Consider the following 20,422-nt stretch of genomic DNA (forward strand, 5'->3'; position numbering starts at 1 on the left):
AAGTCCCAATGCCAAACAGGGAGCAGAGGTGCCCACTGTCTGTGGTGCCCAAGAGGCAGCACGGAAAAAAGATCTCAGACCAAGAGAGGGTTAATAAAGATGTGTTTATTTCACAAAAATCTATCTACACATCATTTAAAAAGGGGAGGAGGGCAACCCAAGAGCAAAAACTGTAAAGAATAGAGGAACAGGTCTGTTAAAACACAGAAAAGTGCTGCTCCACATCAACAGTGTAAAGAACCAGAAAGTCAGGGTGCAGGCAGGAACCGGCAGCAGCCACCCCAGGGCAGGCAAGGCTGGAGTCAGCTGCCAGGGGTCCCGCACCCCCTTTTTCTCTCTTTGGCAGGTGCTTACAGGGATAATAGCTCCATTACAAAGGAAACAAAGCAGATGAGTTATGCCCGGCCCTGCCCACCCTCCCTGGGGCACAGCAATCCCCGCATGCCGAGTGACTGCAGCAGGAAGCGCTGGGCTGGCCCTCAGCCCTTCCTCGGGATGCAGGACAGGAAGGAAGATGCACAGGCGATGGTTATCTGTGCTGCAGCGAGCGGGAGGCGATGCTATGGCCCCAGCATTGGAGAGGCCCACTCCTGCTCCTTGCATTGGTGTCAGGCTGCTGCCGCGGCTGGGAAGCCAGTCCTTGCTTTGCAAAGGCTCTTCGTGCAGCCCCGCTGGCCAGAGCTCCCCTGGGACCCCCTCCCCACCTTGAGCTCCAGTTCATTTACAAGAATGGAGTAGGGGAGTAAATCAAGAACAAATTACCAGCGGCAAACGACGAAGGGGCAAGAGAGATGGCGAGATGGGAGTTCCTTGCGTTCATACGCTGAATCACACTTGGACTGAACTAGGCTGACTCAGGAGCGGGTAAATGTTTAACCACAACCCTGTACATGTGGGGAAGAGCCCGCAAGTGTTAAGAGACCGCAACTGAACTTCTCCACCTACCTAAACCCCAGGATGGGCGTCCCACATAGGAGGGATGATGACCTTATTGAACCTGCTGCTGCAACAGCATGAGGGGTGGGACCATCTCAGCTGTTGGGCAGTGCATCCCTTGAGGATCACACACTTGCCTGCCTCCCCACTGCTCTTGGACATGGAGAAAGCTGGCTTCTGCAAGGGAGGGGCTCCGTGGACCCTCCTGCCAGGGTGAAGGTGCAACTGAGCTGCTGCATGCCAAACAAAAAAGCTTAAATTAAGTTACTAGGTGTCTGCAAATTCTTAATGGCTAGAATAGTAAGCAAGAACTTTTCACAAAACAAGGAACACAGGTTTCAAGCATCAGCTTTCGCACCCTGACCCAACCAAAACCTGGTTTTAAACAAAAGTTACTGCACTGAAAACTCAGGCAACGTTCGCTTTTATTATAAATTAACGGGAGTGCAGCGCCTTGAAAAAACAACCTTGTCACCCAGAAAAAGCAGAGCTGCCTTCTGCCACTACAGGAATACTGGTTATTTACAGCACTAGCATAGGATGCGCTTGGGGAAAACAGGTTTGCCCTCTGGCCGGAGCAGTCCGTCACATTCGCAGGGGCGATCAGTTCAAAGGACAACTCCCACATCTCTGCCTCTTCCCACAGCCCACAGTTCTACCCAAATTAGTATCCACAATAGAAAAGTATAACGCTTTATAATAAATTAACATACACACCCACCCGGGCTGCATCTTGCAAGATAAATGCTCTGTCATGTTTACAACCAAATGTTGGCTCCTAGCTTGGACACCAGAAAGATGTCACCCTGACCAGGTCTCTGGGCTCATCTGACATGGGGACCGCAAGGGCGGTCAGTCTTCCCAACACACTGGGGTCCCTGGAAGCCCTTCGTTTAGGGAGGACTGCTGATGGCTGTAGGTCCTTGCTGCGCACAGGGGTGAGAAGAGGCCACTAAGGTAGCACCCCCCTGCCAGGAAGTGTGGAAGTGCCCATGAAAGGTGCCTGATGTCTCCTAAATTGATGGTTTTGTCTGCTTTGCTTCAGCTGATTTATTCCTGAGAAACTCCTAAGGATAGTTTAAAAAACCCAGAAATCATCTCAACAGCAAAAAAAGTGTTTGGTTTTGTTTCCCTTTTTTTCTTAAAAAAAAAAAAAACGAAAACCCAACAGAAGTCTTACACCTCTAAAACTCATGCTGCAAAAATACCAGAACTAGAGGCCAAACCAAGAGCAACTACTCTGCTTAACAGCAAGAATGTCTCTGAAATGAGTAAATGCCAGCAAAAGGAAACATCTGCCCCTGCTAAATCAGGGCCAAGGTGCTGAAAAACTGAAGTCACTTGGCTTCCCCCCTTCCCTGCTGAAACAAGCTGTCAAAGGAGCTTCATGTCTTGAAATCCAATAAAACACACCACTTCTTCCTAACCATGTTCTGTTAACGCTGAGCATGGGCTTTCTGAAAGCTTTCCACCTGCTTTAGTTTCACAGTTTGAGCGCTCTGTGCTCCTCAGAAAGGAGAACAGAGGCATAGCTGCAGTAAAACCCCTCTTACCTTCTCTTCTTGGGATACAAGAAGACCAAGGCAAGACCGTGGTTCAATCAAGAACAATTCAAGTGCCAAGTGCTACCCTGCAGACCCCTTCCCCATCACTCCTGTTTCACAATGCCCCAGGCCTGCGCAAAAAAGGTAAGGCTAGAACATAGAACACTCTTTCACTCCAAGAAGATGCAAAGTGGCTGTTGCTCACCTCCTGCTACTGTTTTCAGTCTGCTCCAGGTGTTCACCTACCCCCAGAGTTACACTGGAGCAGCCCCAAACAATGTAATTTCAGTGCTAAATACAGCACACCCAAAGAAGAGACCTCTCCTCTCCAACACAAAACAACCACCTCATGAAGAAAATCAAATAGTAGAACTTGTAAAACAAAAAGAAATCACATCTATAATCTCATATCTAAATGAGGATGACAGTGAATGGTGTAAAAAAACCCAAACCCAACAGAGCTGCCACCAGGTATGCAATACATTCCACAGCACCGACAGTTTGTTTCCTGGAAGCACAGGTAAACAGTGGAGCGCTTCCAAACCCACGGATGTCAAAACCCATCAGCTTGAGTGATTCCAAAGACGAGTGGCGAGAGTGTACCCAGTGATCTGGGTTTCCAGTGAATGTTACTAACACAACACACGCCAGGTTACCGAATCTATTGCTTAAATTGCTCTCGGATTAAAAAAAACCCAATAAAAACAAAACCAGAAAAGCCAAGTGATATGTAAATCTTCGCCACTCACTTCTCACGAGTGAATGGGCTTTTAAAGTTGAGTCTCTTTTTGCACTATTTGTTTTAAACCAGTTTCTGAGCAGCTGTAGTCTTGTGGCTTGATGCAACTCTTTAAGGCTCCATGCTGACAAAATTATCTGAGGAACAATAAAAACTTCGCCACAGGAGGATCGCTCTGGGATGTCGAGGTTTAAACGTGTGGTTCGGGCCCAGGACTTGCACAGATGGTTCAGCAAACCGAGCGTCCCATATTTCTACCTTTTGTCTCTTGTTTTGGCCCTGAGCTGTTTGTTAACTCCTGTGTGGCTGGCACAAGTTCAGAACCTTCCTTGCTCCTCAGGAGGAACAAGGTGTTTTACTCTTCACAGAGGCTGACGAACTGATCTTCCCACTTCCATGCTAAGTGGCTGTGCATTTTTCTCTGTTTCTAGTAACTCATCAAAGATATCCCTAGAACAGAGGGGAAAGACCAGTAGTGAAACTTAAGTACAACAACAGACTGCTACATAAGACAGCCCCGAGGAAATCAGCCACTGTATTTAACCCACAACCTCAAGCTCATGGATCCTGGCAGAGAAAGGTGTTTTATCTGGCACCTCAAAGCCAGGCTTCCTTGAATCCCACAGCACTTTTTTTTAACTTTTTAATTTATTACAGTGAATAAGGTCAGTAGTAAGCCTCAGAGAACAGTAACAACAGTCAAAATAACTCCTGGCTGGTAAAAGGTTCAGAAGCAACACAGGACACAGCCTGCAGATGAAGTAATATCCTTTATTAAAGCAACCAGTAAAGACAGATGAAGGGGACAAACTCAGGCATAGAACCCCTTCTTCAGTTTCATGTGCCTGAAAAGACACCACTTCTACCTACAAACCTCATCTTACCTGTGTCCCGAGATGACACTGGCTGCAACCACACAACCGCCAGGAACAGAGACAGGGCTTTTACAAATATCACAGTGCTTAACGGAAAAACCCAAGCTCCATTACGATTCCTGGTGCAACGAATGTGTAGCTGAGACTCTGAATCCCCTTCTTAAAATACAATTTAATATATCTTGTTAAAACCCCATGTATTAGTGGCATACAATTTCACGTCTCTATAATCAGAGTACGTGAATTTTGTCATTCTTGCATATAATTCTGACTACGATTTCTTCTGACAAATACATGGAGGCACTTTTCATCCCAGCAGGATGAGGAGGAAGAAGAGAAGCCCACTTCCTCCTCTTCCAGCACCAGAATTCCCCAAGACACCTACTTGTGCATGTAGAAGAAGATGTAGCCACTTCGGTCTCTGTCACACTGAACGGTGGCCTCTAGTGTTCTAGACACTTCCAGGTCATTGTAGGTGAACCAGGACTGCTTCTTGATATCATAGACATCACTGATATAATGACCTTTAAAACAGAGAATGCACCTTTCTTTTCATGCTGCAGTTCAACCAGTAAGCTCATTAGCTGGATACTCTGGTCCAGCAACCTACATCAGATTTAATTGCTGAAGACCCTCAAGATCCTGGTCCCTCCATTCTTCCAGGGCAATAAGCTGGTAACAAGCACAAGCAATTCCACAAACCCTGTAAGCAGTACACCATACACATGCTGCAGTGAGGGACCATGACATCCTCAACCTCCTCCCCACCAGCAAACCGGAATTCTTCTCTGCAAGTAATCCTGGTATGGTAATGCCGTATTATAGAATTTTTAAGCTAGGCAGCAGATGAAGAATAAAATACAGTATCTTTTACCTGAAGATGATGTGCTTCCGATGTGGCTGACAATGCTTATGAGACGATACGAGTGAGGAAGCTCTCCTGTCTGAAAAAAAAAATAGTTCAACTAAAGCTTTTGGGCATTCACTCTTGTCCTACACAGCTTACGGGCAAGCTGATTTGTATCTGAGATACCAGCTTTGGCTGTTGCATCCAAAGCTACAACTCAACCAAAGATTACAGAAACAGACACCCTGGTTCAGACCAAACAAGGAGTCTTTCCAGAAGTGGGAAGAAGCCTCCTATCTTATTTAATCTTTCAGCCAGCCAATGAACATGCAAGGGAGCCGCTGTGACCCCAGAACAGATGCTGACACAAGGTCTGCACTGCAAATTTTCTAAACAACCACTTCCTGAGCAACTTCCACTGATGTCAGAATTCATTCACCAAATAAACACAGAAAGGCAAAAAGGGAGTACTTTCAATATATCAAAGAAATACCCTTGATAATGGCACACAGATTAAACAGCTAATGCAGGATATCTTTAAGGTCCCTTCCAACCCAAACCATTCTATGATTCTGTGTAGCCCAGATTCTCTCATCCTGCACCTGTAATGTCAGCAGACAACGCCCCTTCTGCATGCAGGAAACACGCTTGCTCTGTTCACTGCCAATAAAACTAAACGATAGTAATTGGCTTTTGGCAATATTTAGTGCTCTCTGACCAGGAAGCATTATTGATATGATTCACTGACAATACTCTTAAAGTATTAACTCTTGGTTTAAGGGTAAGGAGATCGGTAAAGAGCTGCAAGAAAATAAAAACTGCTCAAAGAAACTCTAATTACTTAACCTTTTCCATGCTACACAGTACTCCTTCCACCGAGGCAAGCAGGCAAGTTTCACAACACTGCTGCATGGAGTCTGAGCGTGCCAGCAGCCAGCAGCACAGCCTAGGTTACAGTTAGGTTTCACCTAATGGGAGTAAGATCTTGCCACAGCTTCTCAGTTCCGGTGGTGCAGGATCTAGAAGCCCATGGCATTGCAACTAAACTACTATGCTGGCTGAAATCCTCTCTGTAAGTAAAAATTTCAGGCTCACGGCTTTACATGCACTGAGACATTTCTGGTATAAAATTACTGTTTCCTTTTCATCATTATCCACATCTTAGAGAAAACTCAGAGGGTCTCTGCAGCTGTTTTGTTTTCTTAAAATTAAAAGAACATCACAGGAGAGACCCTTTTTAGACTCTACACCTGCTCTGTAAAACTACCTCCAACACTAAACTGAGAGGAAAGCAGGGGTGTACGTCTCAGTTAGCTTTTGAAATCATAGATCACACCTCAGCGTTTCTTTTGAGCTCTTCTGCTTCAGCTTCTGAATACTCCATGTCAAGAACATCTTCATTCCCAGAGTCTTCGTCAGAACCAACGCTGTCCAGGAGAGAGCTGTTGAACTCTAGATAGCATGGAACAATGATATCGCATGAGAAACCATAGCACACACAGGAATTCACTACAGGTTGGGGTATATATAATCACATTAACAAAATGCTAATGCTTCAAGCTTCCTTTCCAAGGAAAGTAGGAGATACTGGAATTTCCAAATGAAAACTTTCTCTCCCTTCGCCAATTTGTCAGAGCAATAGTTAAGAAAAGTATCTTAGACTACAGAACTCATTTTAGCATCCTCTCCCTCATACTTTTAAAAAAAGGCACTATGGCAGTGACAGCTGGGTGATAAAAGAGCACTTAACCACCCAGTTTGCTCCAGAGCACCAGTGGTCTGCAGCCAGAACTGATATTAAAAGCAGCACAGTCTGGTCAGTGCACTGTAAGTTTCTGCAACAAGCAGCTGTGAATTACAGTTTTAACTACAAGCTGCAATAACAAAGTGCATTTTCCAATTAAAACTGGCATGAAAATGCTACTGCTGGCAGCAGGCATCTCTTCATTGTTTTTCAGCGGTAAGAAGGCTGCTCACCGCAGGAACTTCCAGTTTGCTTGGCTGAGCAAAACGCAGGCAGCTTTCTGTAAAGAGCCGGAAGGCACCAGTGCTCCCTGTACACGCTGTTCCAAACTTCCTGGGATTCTGCAGCTACCCCACTAATTTAAGATTTGGTACAGTACTCATTAGAAGTAGCTACGCTTTCACCAGCTAAATGAAAGCTGGGGAGTCCTTGGCGGATGAGAAGTTGAGATTAACAGCACACTGCTCAGGGTTTGGGATTTTTTCCCCTTTAAAGAGACTGTCATGCTGGTTATGATGGAGATGTTTTGCCAAAGAGATTCTCACACTGCTTTCCCTGTTAAGTCATCAGACGTTGGATTAGTATAATCTTCTCAGGAAGTTTATAGATGAATCCCTCTAGCTGAGAATATTTTACTGCTGGTTTCCACACTTCTTGGGGCTGCTGGCTCTGTAAGATAGACTGCAGCCAAGAAGCGCAGCCACTTAGGTAGGTCTCTGCATGAAGCACTTGCCGCAGCTATTGCTAAGCGTCACTTCACCAGTGGTGCCTGGATAACTAGTGGTTCTTTGACTGGAGCACCACTGGGAGCCTTCCTAAGACAAATACTAGCAGCTACAACTTTGAGATTGTAAGCAGAAACTTGAACAACTGCTGCTGCTGTCGCCTTACAAATGAGACAGTAGCAAGTAGAGAAGCACAAGGCAACTCTCATGTTTAAGTTAAGCAACTGCAAATCAGGAGGAGGAAGGATTTCTCGCCTTGAATTCTTCCTGGACACAAATCGAGGCAGACCTGAAAGGGACTGGGCACTCAGTCTGCTAGAGCTCATCAGGGGACAGCACTCAAGATGGGGATGCTAAGGCAGCATTCAACTTACTTTGCTTCTCCTCAGAAGAAGACACAGGTTGATCCAGTAATAACCAAATGCCTTTAAAGGTGCCTGAGCAACTACAAGAACCTTAACACAAGACTTCATTACCCCTCCCTCTCCCTCTTTGGAGGGGAATTTTTTCTGTTGCTTTGCTCTGCCAGATTGTATGAAATCACTCGCATGCCAGCCTCACACAAATGTTAAACAGTGCCTGAGGCTCACCACACTGCCTGGATTTGGAGAAGGCAGATAGTGTATTTTGGGTTTCTATTTTCATCCCCAACAGCTATACCTTGCAGTGAGGTCTGTCTCCCTCCCAGCCTGCTTCAGGTACAGCACTCACTCATTTTCCTGGGCAAGGCTAGTGCATTTGCTAACTAGCACTGCAATATCAATATCGGCTCCAGCCGATGAGCCGGCTTCATTTGGAGCTCGGCTCAGATGCCTCCATACAAACGCCCGTAGCATGGGGAACAAACAAGAGGAATTAGAGATGTGTGCATGTCTACGGGGGTATGATATAATAGGCATCACAGAAACATGGTGGGATGGCTCCTGTGACTGGAGTGTTGGAATGGAAGGTTACAGGCTCTTTAGAAAAGACAGGCCTGGCAGGTGGGGAGGGGGAGTCGCCCTTTATGTTAGGGATAGGCTGGAGAGTATGGAACTGTCTGGGGACAGGTGAGCAGTCAACAGGGAGTTTGTGGGTCCGGGTTAAAGGGAAAACAGCCATGGGAGACACTACTGTGGGGATCTGTTACAGACCGCCTGATCAAGGAGAACCTGCAGATGAAGCACTCTACAGACAGATAGGAAAAGCCTCACGCTCGCAGGCCCTTGTTCTCATGGGGGATTTCAACCACCCTGACATCTGTTGGAACGATGGTACTGCCCGGCACAAGCAATCCAGGAGGTTCCTCAATTGTGTGGAAGACAACTTCCTTCTGCAAGTAATAGAGGAGCTGACAAGGAGAGGTGCCATGCTTAACCTTGTGCTCACCAACAGGGAAGGGCTGGTTGGAAATGTGGTGCTCCGGGGCAGCCTTGGATGCAGCGATCACGAGATGGTCCAATTTGAGATCCCCAGGACAGTGAGAAGAGCGTGCAGCAAGCTCACTGCCCTGGACTTCAAAAGAGCAGACTTTGGCCTCTTCAGGAGCCTGCTTATTAAGGTTCCATGGGATATAGCCCTGGAGGGCAGGGGGGCCCAAGACTCTTGGTTGATATTCAAGGATCACCTGCTACAAGCTCAGGAGTGCTGCATCCCAACTAGAAGGAAGTGCGGCAGGAGGGCCAGGAGACCTCCTTGGATGGGTAAGGAGCTGCTCAGGAAAATTCAAAGGAAAAAAGAGGCTTATAAAAAATGGAAGCAAGGACAGGCAGCCTGGGAAGAGTACAGGGATGTTGTCCGGGAAGCTAGGGACCAGGTTAGGAAGGCTAAGGCCCAGTTAGAATTAAACTTAGCCAGGGATGTTAAGGATAACAGGAAGGGATTCTACAGGTACGTAGCAAACAAAAAACAGACTAGGGACAACATAGGCCCCCTGAGGAAGCTTTCGGGAGAACTGGCTACACAGGATTTGGAGAAGGCTGAGTTCTGAATGACTTCTTTGCCTCGGTCTTCACTGGCAAAGGCTCTGACCACACCACCCAAGTCTTGGAAGGCAGACGCAGGGACTGTGAGAATGAAGACCTTGGGCCCACTGTGGGAGAGGATCTGGTTCGAGACCATCTTAAAAATCTGAACGCGCACAAGTCCGTGGGACCTGATGGAATCCATCCGCGGGTCCTGAAGGAGCTGGCGAATGAAGTTGCTAAGCCACTGGCCATCGTATTTGAAAAATCATGGCAGTCAGGTGAAGTTCCCGACGACTGGAAAAAGGGAAATATAACCCCCATTTTCAAGAAGGGGAAAATGGAAGACCCGGGGAATTACAGACCAGTCAGTCTCACCTCTGTGCCTGGCAAAATCTTGGAGCACATTCTCCTGGAAGGCATGCTAAGGCACATGAAAAACAACAAGGTGCTTGGTGACAGCCAGCATGGCTTCACTAAGGGGAAATCCTGCCTGACCAATCTGGTGGCCTTCTATGATGGGGCTACAGAATTGGTGGATAAGGGTAAAGCAGTTGATGTCATCTACCTGGACTTGTGCAAAGCGTTTGACACTGTTCCACACGACATCCTTGTCTCTAAATTGGAGAGACATCAATTTGATGGATGGACCACTCAGTGGATAAAGAACTGGCCGGATGGCCACACACAAAGAGTTGCGATCAATGGCTCGATGTCTGGCTGGAGACCAGTGGTGTCCCCTAGGGATCGGTGTTGGGACCTGTCTTGTTTAACATCTTCGTCGCTGACATGGACAGTGGGATTGAGTGCGCCCTCAGCAAGTTTGCCGATGACACCAAGCTGTGTGGTCCGGTTGATATGCTGGAGGGAAGGGATGCCATCCAGAGGGACCTCGATGCTTGTGAGGTGGGCTGGTGCCAACCTTATGAAGTTCAACCACGACAAGTGCAAGGTCCTACACCTGGGTCAGAGCAATCCCAGGCACAGCTACAGATTGGGCAGAGAAGAGATTCAGAGCGGCCCTGCAGAGAAGGACTTGGGGGTGCTGGTCAATGAGAAAATGAACATGAGCCGGCAGTGTGCGCTCGCAGCCCAGAAAGCCAACCGTATCCTGGGCTGCATCAAAAAAAGCATGACCAGCAGGTCGAAGGAGGTGATCCTGCCCCTCTACTCTGCTCTTGTGAGACCTCACCTGGAGTATTGTGTGCAGTTCTGGTGTCCTCAACATAACAAGGACATGGAACTGTTGGAACAAGTCCAGAGGAGGGCCACGAGGATGATCAGGGGACTGGAGCACCTCCCGTATGAAGATAGGCTGGGAAAGTTGGGGCTGTTGAGCCTGGAGAAGAGAAGGCTGCAGGGAGACCTCATAGCAGCCTTCCAGTACCTGAAGGGGGCCTGTAGGGATGCTGGGGAGGGACTCTTTGTCAGGGACTGTAGTGACAGGACAAGGGGTAACGGGTTAAAACTTAAACAGGGGCAGTTTAGATTGGACATAAGGAGGAAATTCTTTCTTGTTAGGGTGGTGAGACACTGGAATGGGCTGCCCAGGGAGGTTGTGAGTGCTCCATCCCTGGCAGTGCTCAAGGCCAGGTTGGATGAAGCCTTGTGTGGGATGGTTTAGTGTGAGGTGTCCCTCCCCATGGTGGGGGGGTTGGAACTAGATGATCTTGAGGTCCTTTCCAACCCTAACTATTCTATGGTTCTATGATAAATGCAAGTAAAAAATAATCCTTATGCTCCAACTAGAGCCATTAGCACGCTGGTTTTTGCTGGGAACGAAAAATTTCGAGGTCCATTTTGCTCTCTCTAGATCAATATTAATCATATAATGCATTTATTGTATTACATTAGAGATATTTAATATATTATCTATATGTAATCTGTATAGATTATATATATTATAGATCTAATTAAAAACTCAAGAAACTGAAATCAGTCATTTTTCATATTTTTTCCTGGCATTTGCTTTCACAACCAAGAGCAAGAAAAGCTAACCTGAGCAAAGCCAAACACAATAAAGCACACACCAAAAGAACATGAAATCCCAGCTGTCTTACAGACACTGAGGAGCTGCACTCATACACACAGATTTGTTTTCCCTCAAAAGCAACATCATGGAAGAAGTTAAATAAGCTTCACCTTGTAGACTTAATTCCGTGGCTCGTTTAAGGTCATCATCCTCTTTTTGTTCTCGTGCCTCCTAATGGGAAGAGAACGAAACTCAGCTCATTGAGACACTTCACTGTTTAAAATTCTTGTGGTGCTCTTTCTCCATTGAAACTGTGCTGTTCTGGTTTCTACAACAAACCTGACACTAAATTAAAGGTTCTGTGTGAAGGAATGTTTGCAACCAGCAAGAGTCCAATGTTCTCGTGCAACAGAACCTGGGACAAACCTTCATTAAGGCTCGTCAAAGCTCCTGAGGTTTGGTATGCAGCAGAGCGAGTCTCCAGTAACACCAAACGCTTTCCCTGGATCATTAATTTGAAAAGCATCTGAATGAATTTGCAACCCTTCGCTAAGGAAAGCTGTCACCTACACACAAAGCTCCTCACACTTCGACAAAATTTAGACTATTTCTGCCCAAAGCTGGCTGAGAACAGAATTCGTTAAATCCTGACAGATTTCATTATTTTGAAGCCACTCGAAAGCAGAGCCAGTGGTTGTGTGTAACAGGTGTAATTTACAAAGGCAGGATGCAAAAATCCCCACCACTACACAACCAGGTATTAAAAATATTACCATGAACAAGCAGCAAAGAAACCTCAAGTCAACAAACCCTTCTAATCTTTGGATAGCATCACACCCCTGCTCCTCCCACCACTCTTGGAAAGCTCAGAGCTGCAACAAGCCAGTCAATAATACTTAATGAGCTGGCTCCTTAATTCAGGGTTTGAATACTTTCAGTGCACCTGAACATAGAACCCTAACTATGTATTTCAAATGAAGATAACCACAGCTACCACATTTCCATGCCTGAATCATTAGAATAGCAGATTTTCGCTTCAGAACTGTGGCAGAACACTCAAAGGGCAGTTTTACATTATTAGCACGAGGCCTTTTATCTTAACTATTTCTAAAGCATTTGGGAATCTTTGTTAAACTACTCAGCATCGCTGAATCAAAGCTACATCTGGCATGGAACACACCAACCAGCACCTCATAATGAGCAACGGGAGAGAAAAATCCAAGAGCCATGGAAACATCAGATCTCATAAGGAAAACCATGACAGCTTTAGTATTAATAGAGAGCAAACAAGGGCACCTATTTAAAGAAAGACCTGGCTGAGTGCTTGCTTCACTCTCAGCAGCTTGGCTAAACTTGTGGACATCAGTTACAGGTCTTGAAATTCAAGTGGAATACAGATGGTTAGTACACAACTCGAGATCCCAATTCTTTTCAAGTCTAATTTAAAGGACTTATTTCAGATGAAATTACTTGAGATCTTTTTCCCAATTTACTAACAGAGAAAAATCATATAAATGCTCAGTTCCTACATTCTTCCCTACTGGTCAGTACTAGAAATGAGGCACTGGGATAGACAGATCTTTAACTTGACCCTGCACGGTTGTTCTTAGCATTTGGTTTGAAACCTGCCTCTTTCACTGAGTCTTGACATGACAAGACTTTGCAAGAAGCAACTGCCAGGGAAGCTAAAGGTGGGCTTGGCTCCCACTGACAGGCAGTAAGAGCTTAGTTCAGTTTATCATCATTTTTATATAATGTTACAAGCACCAGTGTATAAATGTGCATGGAAAGCTTTGAGAAATCTGCAGGTCTGCGATGTGAAATGTGGTTTCCAAAGCACACACAAAACGTGCCCAGATGTATCCAGTGCCATCACTCTACTGACAGTGGAGCTAGAAGAAACCCAAACCTCTTTTCATCTGGTTTTCTCAACTGAAGTAGACAAACCCCTCTGCAGTTACTGCCCGAACACCAGCTTTCCCTTCAGCCATTGGGTTTCCAGTGATGGGCAAGATAAGTCAAGGAAGCAAACTTTATTTCTTACTTGCTCTTGAAGGCTTTGAGCCAGTGCCTGTTGAAGCTCTTGCTCTTCCCTCTCTCTCTCCATATCGTACTGCTGCAGCCAGTCAACCTCCCCCTGGGAGCCTTCCGGAGTTTTGTTTTCCTTATTCTCATCAAAATCTTTAGTTATCTCAGTGAAATTGGCAGGACCTGGGGAATGAGAAAGTACAGTTATGCTTTCCTGGGTCTCCTGTTTGTTACCAGTTAAATCCTCTTTAAATCACCACGATCCTTGCAGCACAGTGACATCTATTGACAGCGAGAGCTCACCAGCCGTGAACAAAAAGCACGTAAGTCAAACAGAAAAAGCTCCAAAGCACAATCTTGCACGTATTCCAACAGGTGTAAAAAGAATCATTTCCTTAATCCCTGAACCTGTTTCTCTTCTCAGCCTTTTATGTTCAAAACCGGCAACTTTAACTAAAGCAAGATGCCACAAGCCACTAGGTTTCTGCAGCCATGAAGCTGACACTTGAATTTCTCTAGAAAGAACCATGGATTAGAAAAATTTGCATTGCATATTATAGCTCAGAGTGCTACAGACCAAGCCACAATTAAAGCCAAATCATATGTAAGACAGAGGGAAGCACGGATCTCAAGCACTCTTTAAATTTTTTAACTTTTTACTTCAGGTAACAGCCTTAGTCTTGTGAACACCATCTACAGCATTAAAAGTGCAAGAACATTATAACTTTTCAGTTCACCTTTAAAGCGAATGCTGTGGCAGAAGTACCTTACAGAACTTCTGTCATGAACATTCGTTCGATCATTGCATACATCTCCTGCAGCTGCAAGACATCTCCCATCTGGTTGCAGCTGAAAAAGTGAGGACCTGCTCCCACAGCTATGACGCAGCAACATGTGACGCTTTCATAGTTTCGCCCTATGCAGACTTCAACATCTGCTCATTAGTTATTAGCTAGGATTGTACAAGGCAGTCTCAGTATCCGTGAGCTCTTAAACACAAGACCACCAGAGCCAGAACTATAATCTGCAAGTCTAATCTTCTTAAAATGAAAAACAAAACTGAATTTATTATATGACCTTTGAATGCTTCCAGCATAAGAAACACTCAACTCACAAAACTGTTGTTTGAGGATCATGTAGCAAAAAACCCCATCCTCTGCCATATCTAAATGAGCTTTTTTTGAAAGCCCCACAAATTATTCAGTGTTTACAAAAAAATACTATTACTGGCAGTAACAAGAAATGGACTAGGTTAAATCCGGCATGTTTAGAATCATCTTGTGTGATACAGCAAAGGATCTCTTGCAATTAAGTTTCCTTTAAATAGAACAGGAATGTGAACCCAGGGCATGTTACATCCAGCTGCCATAACCGGTAACTCAGCATACACACATAGCTCATCTGAATGCCAGGCAGAATGCTTTGAGCAGAGCTTCGGTCAGACACAGTCAAGTATGAAAAGCTCAACATAATGTTCAGTGTTTACTTCATTCTTAATCAGAAAATACAGAAACTTTTATTAAAGACATACTTGTCACAAAGTGACACAATATTGTGTCACACACTGTCACAATAGAGCCTGCAAATAATTACATTACACTCTCCAAAGGAAACCTGGAGATAGATACATTTACGTTGCCATGTTCACAACTCTTTCCACACAGCCGTAAGCAACATCAGTGTACATTAAGGAGGGCATAAATGAGGCTGACCACAGACTTAGTTTTCTTTACATGCTGCCTTCCAACATGAAAGCTGTCTATTGAAACAAGTGTGATTTTTTAGAATAGAGTAGTGCTTGTTGTTGTTAATAATTAACCTCCTGGCTCTTAGAGGAGAGCATACTCTCGGCCTGTTTTTCCAAGCTACTGGAATTTAAGATGTCTGAAAGCATGTAGCACGCAGCAAATGATAAACACTTAAATTTCCTTCAGCCAACTAAAGGAAGACAATTTCCCTACCCTGAGATCAAACAGGCTTCTTCTTGTACTTAACTGCATTTCTGGGTCAAAGGCATGCCAAGCCTCTTATGCTCAAGGGTCTCCTCTCACATTAAAAAGTATTAGAAAAAATTACAGAGATAAATATAATTTATCTTTGTATAAATGTAATTTAGTAACTAGTGACAAAACAATTGCATTTATGAAAGCATTCTAGCCTTATGCATGTCAGACAGCAATCTTGCACACCAGCAATGTAAACACTGCTACTGTGCTGCCCCGGCTGCAACTGCTACAGAAATGAAAATGCTTCCTGATTATGGAAGATTAAGTTCGAGACACTGCCAAATCTTAGTAAATGGAATTGTCTGGTACAAAAACCAATGGAAATTTGTTAATCAGGAGAGAGAAGAAAAAAACCTGAAGGGAATTAACTCGATGATGAGCGTACCTTTATCAGAGAGGCGACAGACATACAAAAAAAAAATACATTTTCACAGTTCAATGAATTCAACAGTAACAAAACTAAGGAAGCCAGGCAGCTTCAGCAGTGCACTTACAGCCCGATTCTGCCGCCATGCGTTACTAACCTGATGCTATACGTAATCCACTTTAGCTCACTATAGTCCAACTAAGGTAGGTAGTTCGCCTTACCTGAGTCTAATGTTGCTTTTGGTTTCTCCATCTCCATAGATTCCAGGCTTTCTGGCAACTCCTGAATTTCATCGTCTCCAAAACCAGTGTCTGGGCTGCTTGTAGGCTTATCTTCATCATGGCTCAGAGACAGAGAAGCTTCCCTTTTGCTAATCTCTAAAACAGCTGCTAGCAGCTCATCTTCGCTCATCCCATCAAAACCAGCATTACCCAGCTCAGGTTTATCGCCCTCCATTTTACTTCTTTTTGAACCCTAGAGATGAATGGAGTTATGATTAAGTGCTTGAATAAACAGGTATATAGCATCAGCTTTAGTTTTATTTTATTAACCCCAGGGAGTGGGAGCTTGGCTCTGTCAATATTAAACAGAGTTATATGAGACTTAATGGAGAGACAACCTTTGTAACTATGCTGACTTCAAGGCATATTTAAATATAAACTATAACCAAGTTTTTACAGGCCCTGTGGATTAGCATACAAAAGATAACCCTTCCCTTCTTTTCCTTCAACACATGTGTTCTACCTTTAGGTTCTGATGAACCCTCAAGCCTCTGGCAAATCAGTGATGAGGCACAAGTAGGGAAATTGCAAGTTTGTTAACGAAGGCTGAAGCAGCAACATGAGAGTAATGGACCAAGAACATAGGGATGAAACAACAGGAACCGAAATAAGGCTCGTACGAAGCGCAATTAAAATCAGGTTTGGTGCTGCAGACTTGTCGTATGAAATCTTGGGGGCAGGGGGGAGGGAGAGGGGCAGGACTCTGCAAGTCAAATGAGAAAACAGTTAACCAGGGAAAGGAGTGTGTGTGTGGGGGGGGAATTATTCTTTCCTTAGGAGAACAGAATGACTTTAAATTGCAACAAGGAAAAAACCACTTTTGTCTTAATCTGAATCTTTCCTTTTTTCAGTTATTTTCCTAAACTTGACGCTCATTAACTCCTACATCATACTGATTTGCAACTAATATAATAATTTCAATCATTTTTATAGTAACTGTTAATCAGGAGGTTAACTTCCATGTACACATTTTCATAATTACACTACTTAGCATATGCTTAGATTTTTTTTCCCTTCTATTATGTTAAAAATGGCCGAAAATAGTTTCTATGAGAATGTATTTGTCCAGGTCTTGTTCCAAACTGCATACAGATGGATCTCAAAACTTTGATAAAATGAACAAAAATACATTTTTATTGCTGCTTTTTACTTCAATACGGCAAATTTTGATGAACAAGACTAGTTTCATATAACCAACATTTTGTATTAAAACTGGCTTATCAAGCAAGATCAGCAAAAGAACTGGCAAACGAAATTGCTTGTTCTAGACATCCTGCCCTCCAAGAATTAGAGGTGACAAATTTAAACCTCTCTCCTCACATCTATTCAGGCACTGAATAAGGAAAGCAGAGTGCCTGCTTTTTAAGCTTTCTGATTTCTCTCTACACCTGTAGGGTACTAATATCAAAACTGGTTTGGCTTTTCAGCAAACACTAGTTCCAGGCACTTTGCCAACCACCACTACTATTTCAGTGGATGGACTTTAAAGACTTGGCAGCATCTGTGCATTATAAGAATACAACTTTTCAATTAGAAATTATTTGCATAGATTTTAAGTAGCTCAGGCTCCAAGACAGGCTGCTTTAAATAAGTATTTTTTTAAAGTACTTCAAATACTACTTCATCTGCAGAGGCAGAAATCACAGTTCTGCCCACTTCAGCTGGATGACTGCTATTTGCCCCTACAACCCAATATTGCATACACCCACTGTTCCAGCTGTTATCCCACATCACTGCACTGTTTTGCAAGAACTGCCCTGCAGTGGATATACAGCCCTACAAAATGACTGCCAAGCCTCTAATGCAACCCCATCACAGCTGCTATGTGAAGCACACCAATGGAAATGGTGCAGCAGCAGTAATGCCACCTACAAGGACCAGGACCAGGTCCTCCCAGGACAACACCGAGAAGCACAGAGAATCTGGTTAATGGTAACAGGTGGCTTATCAGGCCTGTGGTTGAGGTGTGGCCAATGTGCATGGCCACAATGAATGAAGTCACTTACATGGAATCATCACCACCACTGCCTTTTTCCCACAGCAGACTGGAAAGCCTGTAATTAATTTGCTATTCAAATTAATATGTTTTATTCCCACAATTTCTGCACTCACGGGGCTTATGTGGTAGAGACTACCTACACTTCCTCACAAATAAAACTTGAGGAAGAATCATTTGGGATAGCTTGGAATGCCTTTTCTATACATAAAAGGGACTTCAAAGACAACCTAGTTCCCTTCCTCACCCGCAGCCAGTTACAGACGTGCCATGCAGGAGAGCAGTTGCCTACACTGTCCTGAGACCTTCAACAACACAGGTTTTCTGCTTCTCCAAAAGCAATCCATTCCATCCCTAAGCATCCTGAGCATCATGAAGTCTGCCTTAATCACTGTCTACAATTGAGGCTATTATTTCTTGTTCTTGTTCTATCCATCACAAGCATGGAAAACAGCCCAAGTATGTATATTCATGTCTTTCCCTTCCTTGAAAACACAAGTTTTGTTTAGGTTTCCCTTTAAACTGAAGACCCAAGTTCACTTGCCTGCTCTTTCTCCCAAAGTCTTTCTCTCCTTTGGCCCTTCTCTAATTCATCTATAACTCTTTTCAGCCTGGAGACCAAAACTGGATACAGAACACCAGCTATAGCTCAACGCTGAGGAAACAAGGAGGGTTACTTCACACAACCTGCAGGCTATGCCTCTGCCTTTATGCTTCTGTTTTCAACCAGCCTGAACCTGTGACCGACCATCACCTTTCATGCACTTTCAGAAGGCTCGCTGCTTTCCCAGCTGCTCCCATCTGGCATTTACAGCCAACTAGCCCTGCAAAGATTAGCACCTTTAGCCTGTTCCTCCTGAACCACCCCCCTATTTTTATGCAATTTCTCAGATTTGTCAAGATTATTTTGAACAGTAGTTCTGAGCTCCAACATACTGCAGCCCTTCCCAGCTCTGGGTCTTTTGAAAATGTAATACTCATTATCTATTTTATTATTTATTAAACACTGAGTAGATCAGGATCCTCCCCTGCTTTGATCTTCCCATCAGAAAGCTCTGATATTCTCCTCTTGTTACCTACTGCTATTCAGCCAGCTCCTTTAATGCCACAATCAAGACCACAAGTCTCTGCTTCATCAAAATAACTCCATTAACATTGTCAAAAACTTTAGAGAAGCAGAGATGCAGGACACTTGTCCTAAGCACTAGGCCTGCAACACTTAACAGAAGAAAGTGGTACTGCAAGATAATCCTCTAAGCTTCTTGCTTTCCCTTCTGGGTCATCATTCCTTTCCCACACAACTCATCTACCTGCTAATGCACTGCCCTGATAGAGGCAAAAAATATCTTGGCAACATTAATACTAGTCACAATGAAGAGCTTAAAGGCAATTTGAAGTTAAATGCGCCGTCACACCAATGAACTTGGTCTCTACACACTTCTCCACGTCTGCCCCCAAAGGCTGATAGCTTCGGTTTCTAAAAGCATTTGAAAAGCCATACTTGAAATGGGACATAGATTGGATGTCTGAGAAGTTCTCTCAATTGAGTATTTTGCTCAACCCAACTTGTATTGGACCTAATTTAATCAAGGGCTTTACTGCATTTACATCCCATTATATTTCAAGCCTGGGACATTACTAATGAAAGTTACCCAAAGGACTGACAAAACTGCTAAGCAGCTGGTATACCAACCTGAAAACTCAAGTGCAGTTGCAATGCAATTACCTCTGTTCCCAATGGGAACTCAAGCAACAGTACAGAGAGGTCAATTAGCAAAGCAATCCCTTCCAGCATCTCACAGTGCTAATTAGGTGAAAAAAAACCCTTATCTTGTATCAATTTTACTCACAGTCTGTAATAGGAAAAGCACAGCCCAGACATGAGCACATGCAGGATCTATGTATATGAAAGTGTGCTTTTTCCCCTTACCTTTTCAGGCTCTTCTTGTTGCTGATCCCTGCTCTGTACGTTACACAACCTTTGGCTATGGGCAACGGAGCGTTTCAATGGCTCATCATCGCTGTCAGAGTCTACAGAGAGTGCTGAGGAGCTCTTTGACTTGAAAGTGTATTTTCTGTAAGTTAAAAACATGGCTATAAAACTTCAAAGCACGGTAGCATTGTACAAATCTGTTTTGAAGTAACCGTTAAAGAAATGTTACACCCAACTTTCACACTGCGGGGTAGTACAATTTTGGGAACAAACGGCACCAACTGACAATGACAATTTGTTAACACAGTGGGCAGGGTTTTCAGAAAAGGCCTCATTTACTAGGGTAACTGAGATACCAGCTTCAAGCCTGCAACAGCAACTTGCAACATTAAAAGTTACCAAGTGTGTGGCTTTTGCTTCTAAGGCCAAAGATTCTGCACTTCATAACCTCACAATCCTTCACAGTACTCATTTGAGGCAAGTCTG

General features: G+C 44.2%; 1 protein-coding gene across 3 annotated transcripts in view; it reads right to left on the reverse strand.

Moving 5' to 3' along the window:
• Positions 1-85: 85 nt before the first annotated feature.
• Positions 86-20,422, reverse strand: part of USP37 (ubiquitin specific peptidase 37) — a 39,705-nt gene continuing 19,368 nt past the window's right edge. For all 3 annotated transcript variants that reach the window (XM_065671579.1, XM_065671581.1, XM_065671580.1), the window contains 8 exons: positions 19,934-20,078; positions 15,948-16,200; positions 13,370-13,536; positions 11,496-11,556; positions 6,278-6,393; positions 4,969-5,038; positions 4,480-4,618; positions 86-3,669 (listed from right to left, as the gene is read on the reverse strand). In XM_065671579.1, the coding sequence (XP_065527651.1) occupies positions 3,582-3,669; positions 4,480-4,618; positions 4,969-5,038; positions 6,278-6,393; positions 11,496-11,556; positions 13,370-13,536; positions 15,948-16,200; positions 19,934-20,078 (1,039 nt within the window). In that variant the 3' untranslated portion in view covers positions 86-3,581. The remainder of the gene's footprint in view (positions 3,670-4,479; positions 4,619-4,968; positions 5,039-6,277; positions 6,394-11,495; positions 11,557-13,369; positions 13,537-15,947; positions 16,201-19,933; positions 20,079-20,422) is intronic.

This window comes from Lathamus discolor, chromosome 3, assembly GCF_037157495.1.
Source record: "Lathamus discolor isolate bLatDis1 chromosome 3, bLatDis1.hap1, whole genome shotgun sequence".
In the NCBI taxonomy this organism is placed as follows: Eukaryota; Metazoa; Chordata; class Aves; order Psittaciformes; family Psittacidae; genus Lathamus; species Lathamus discolor.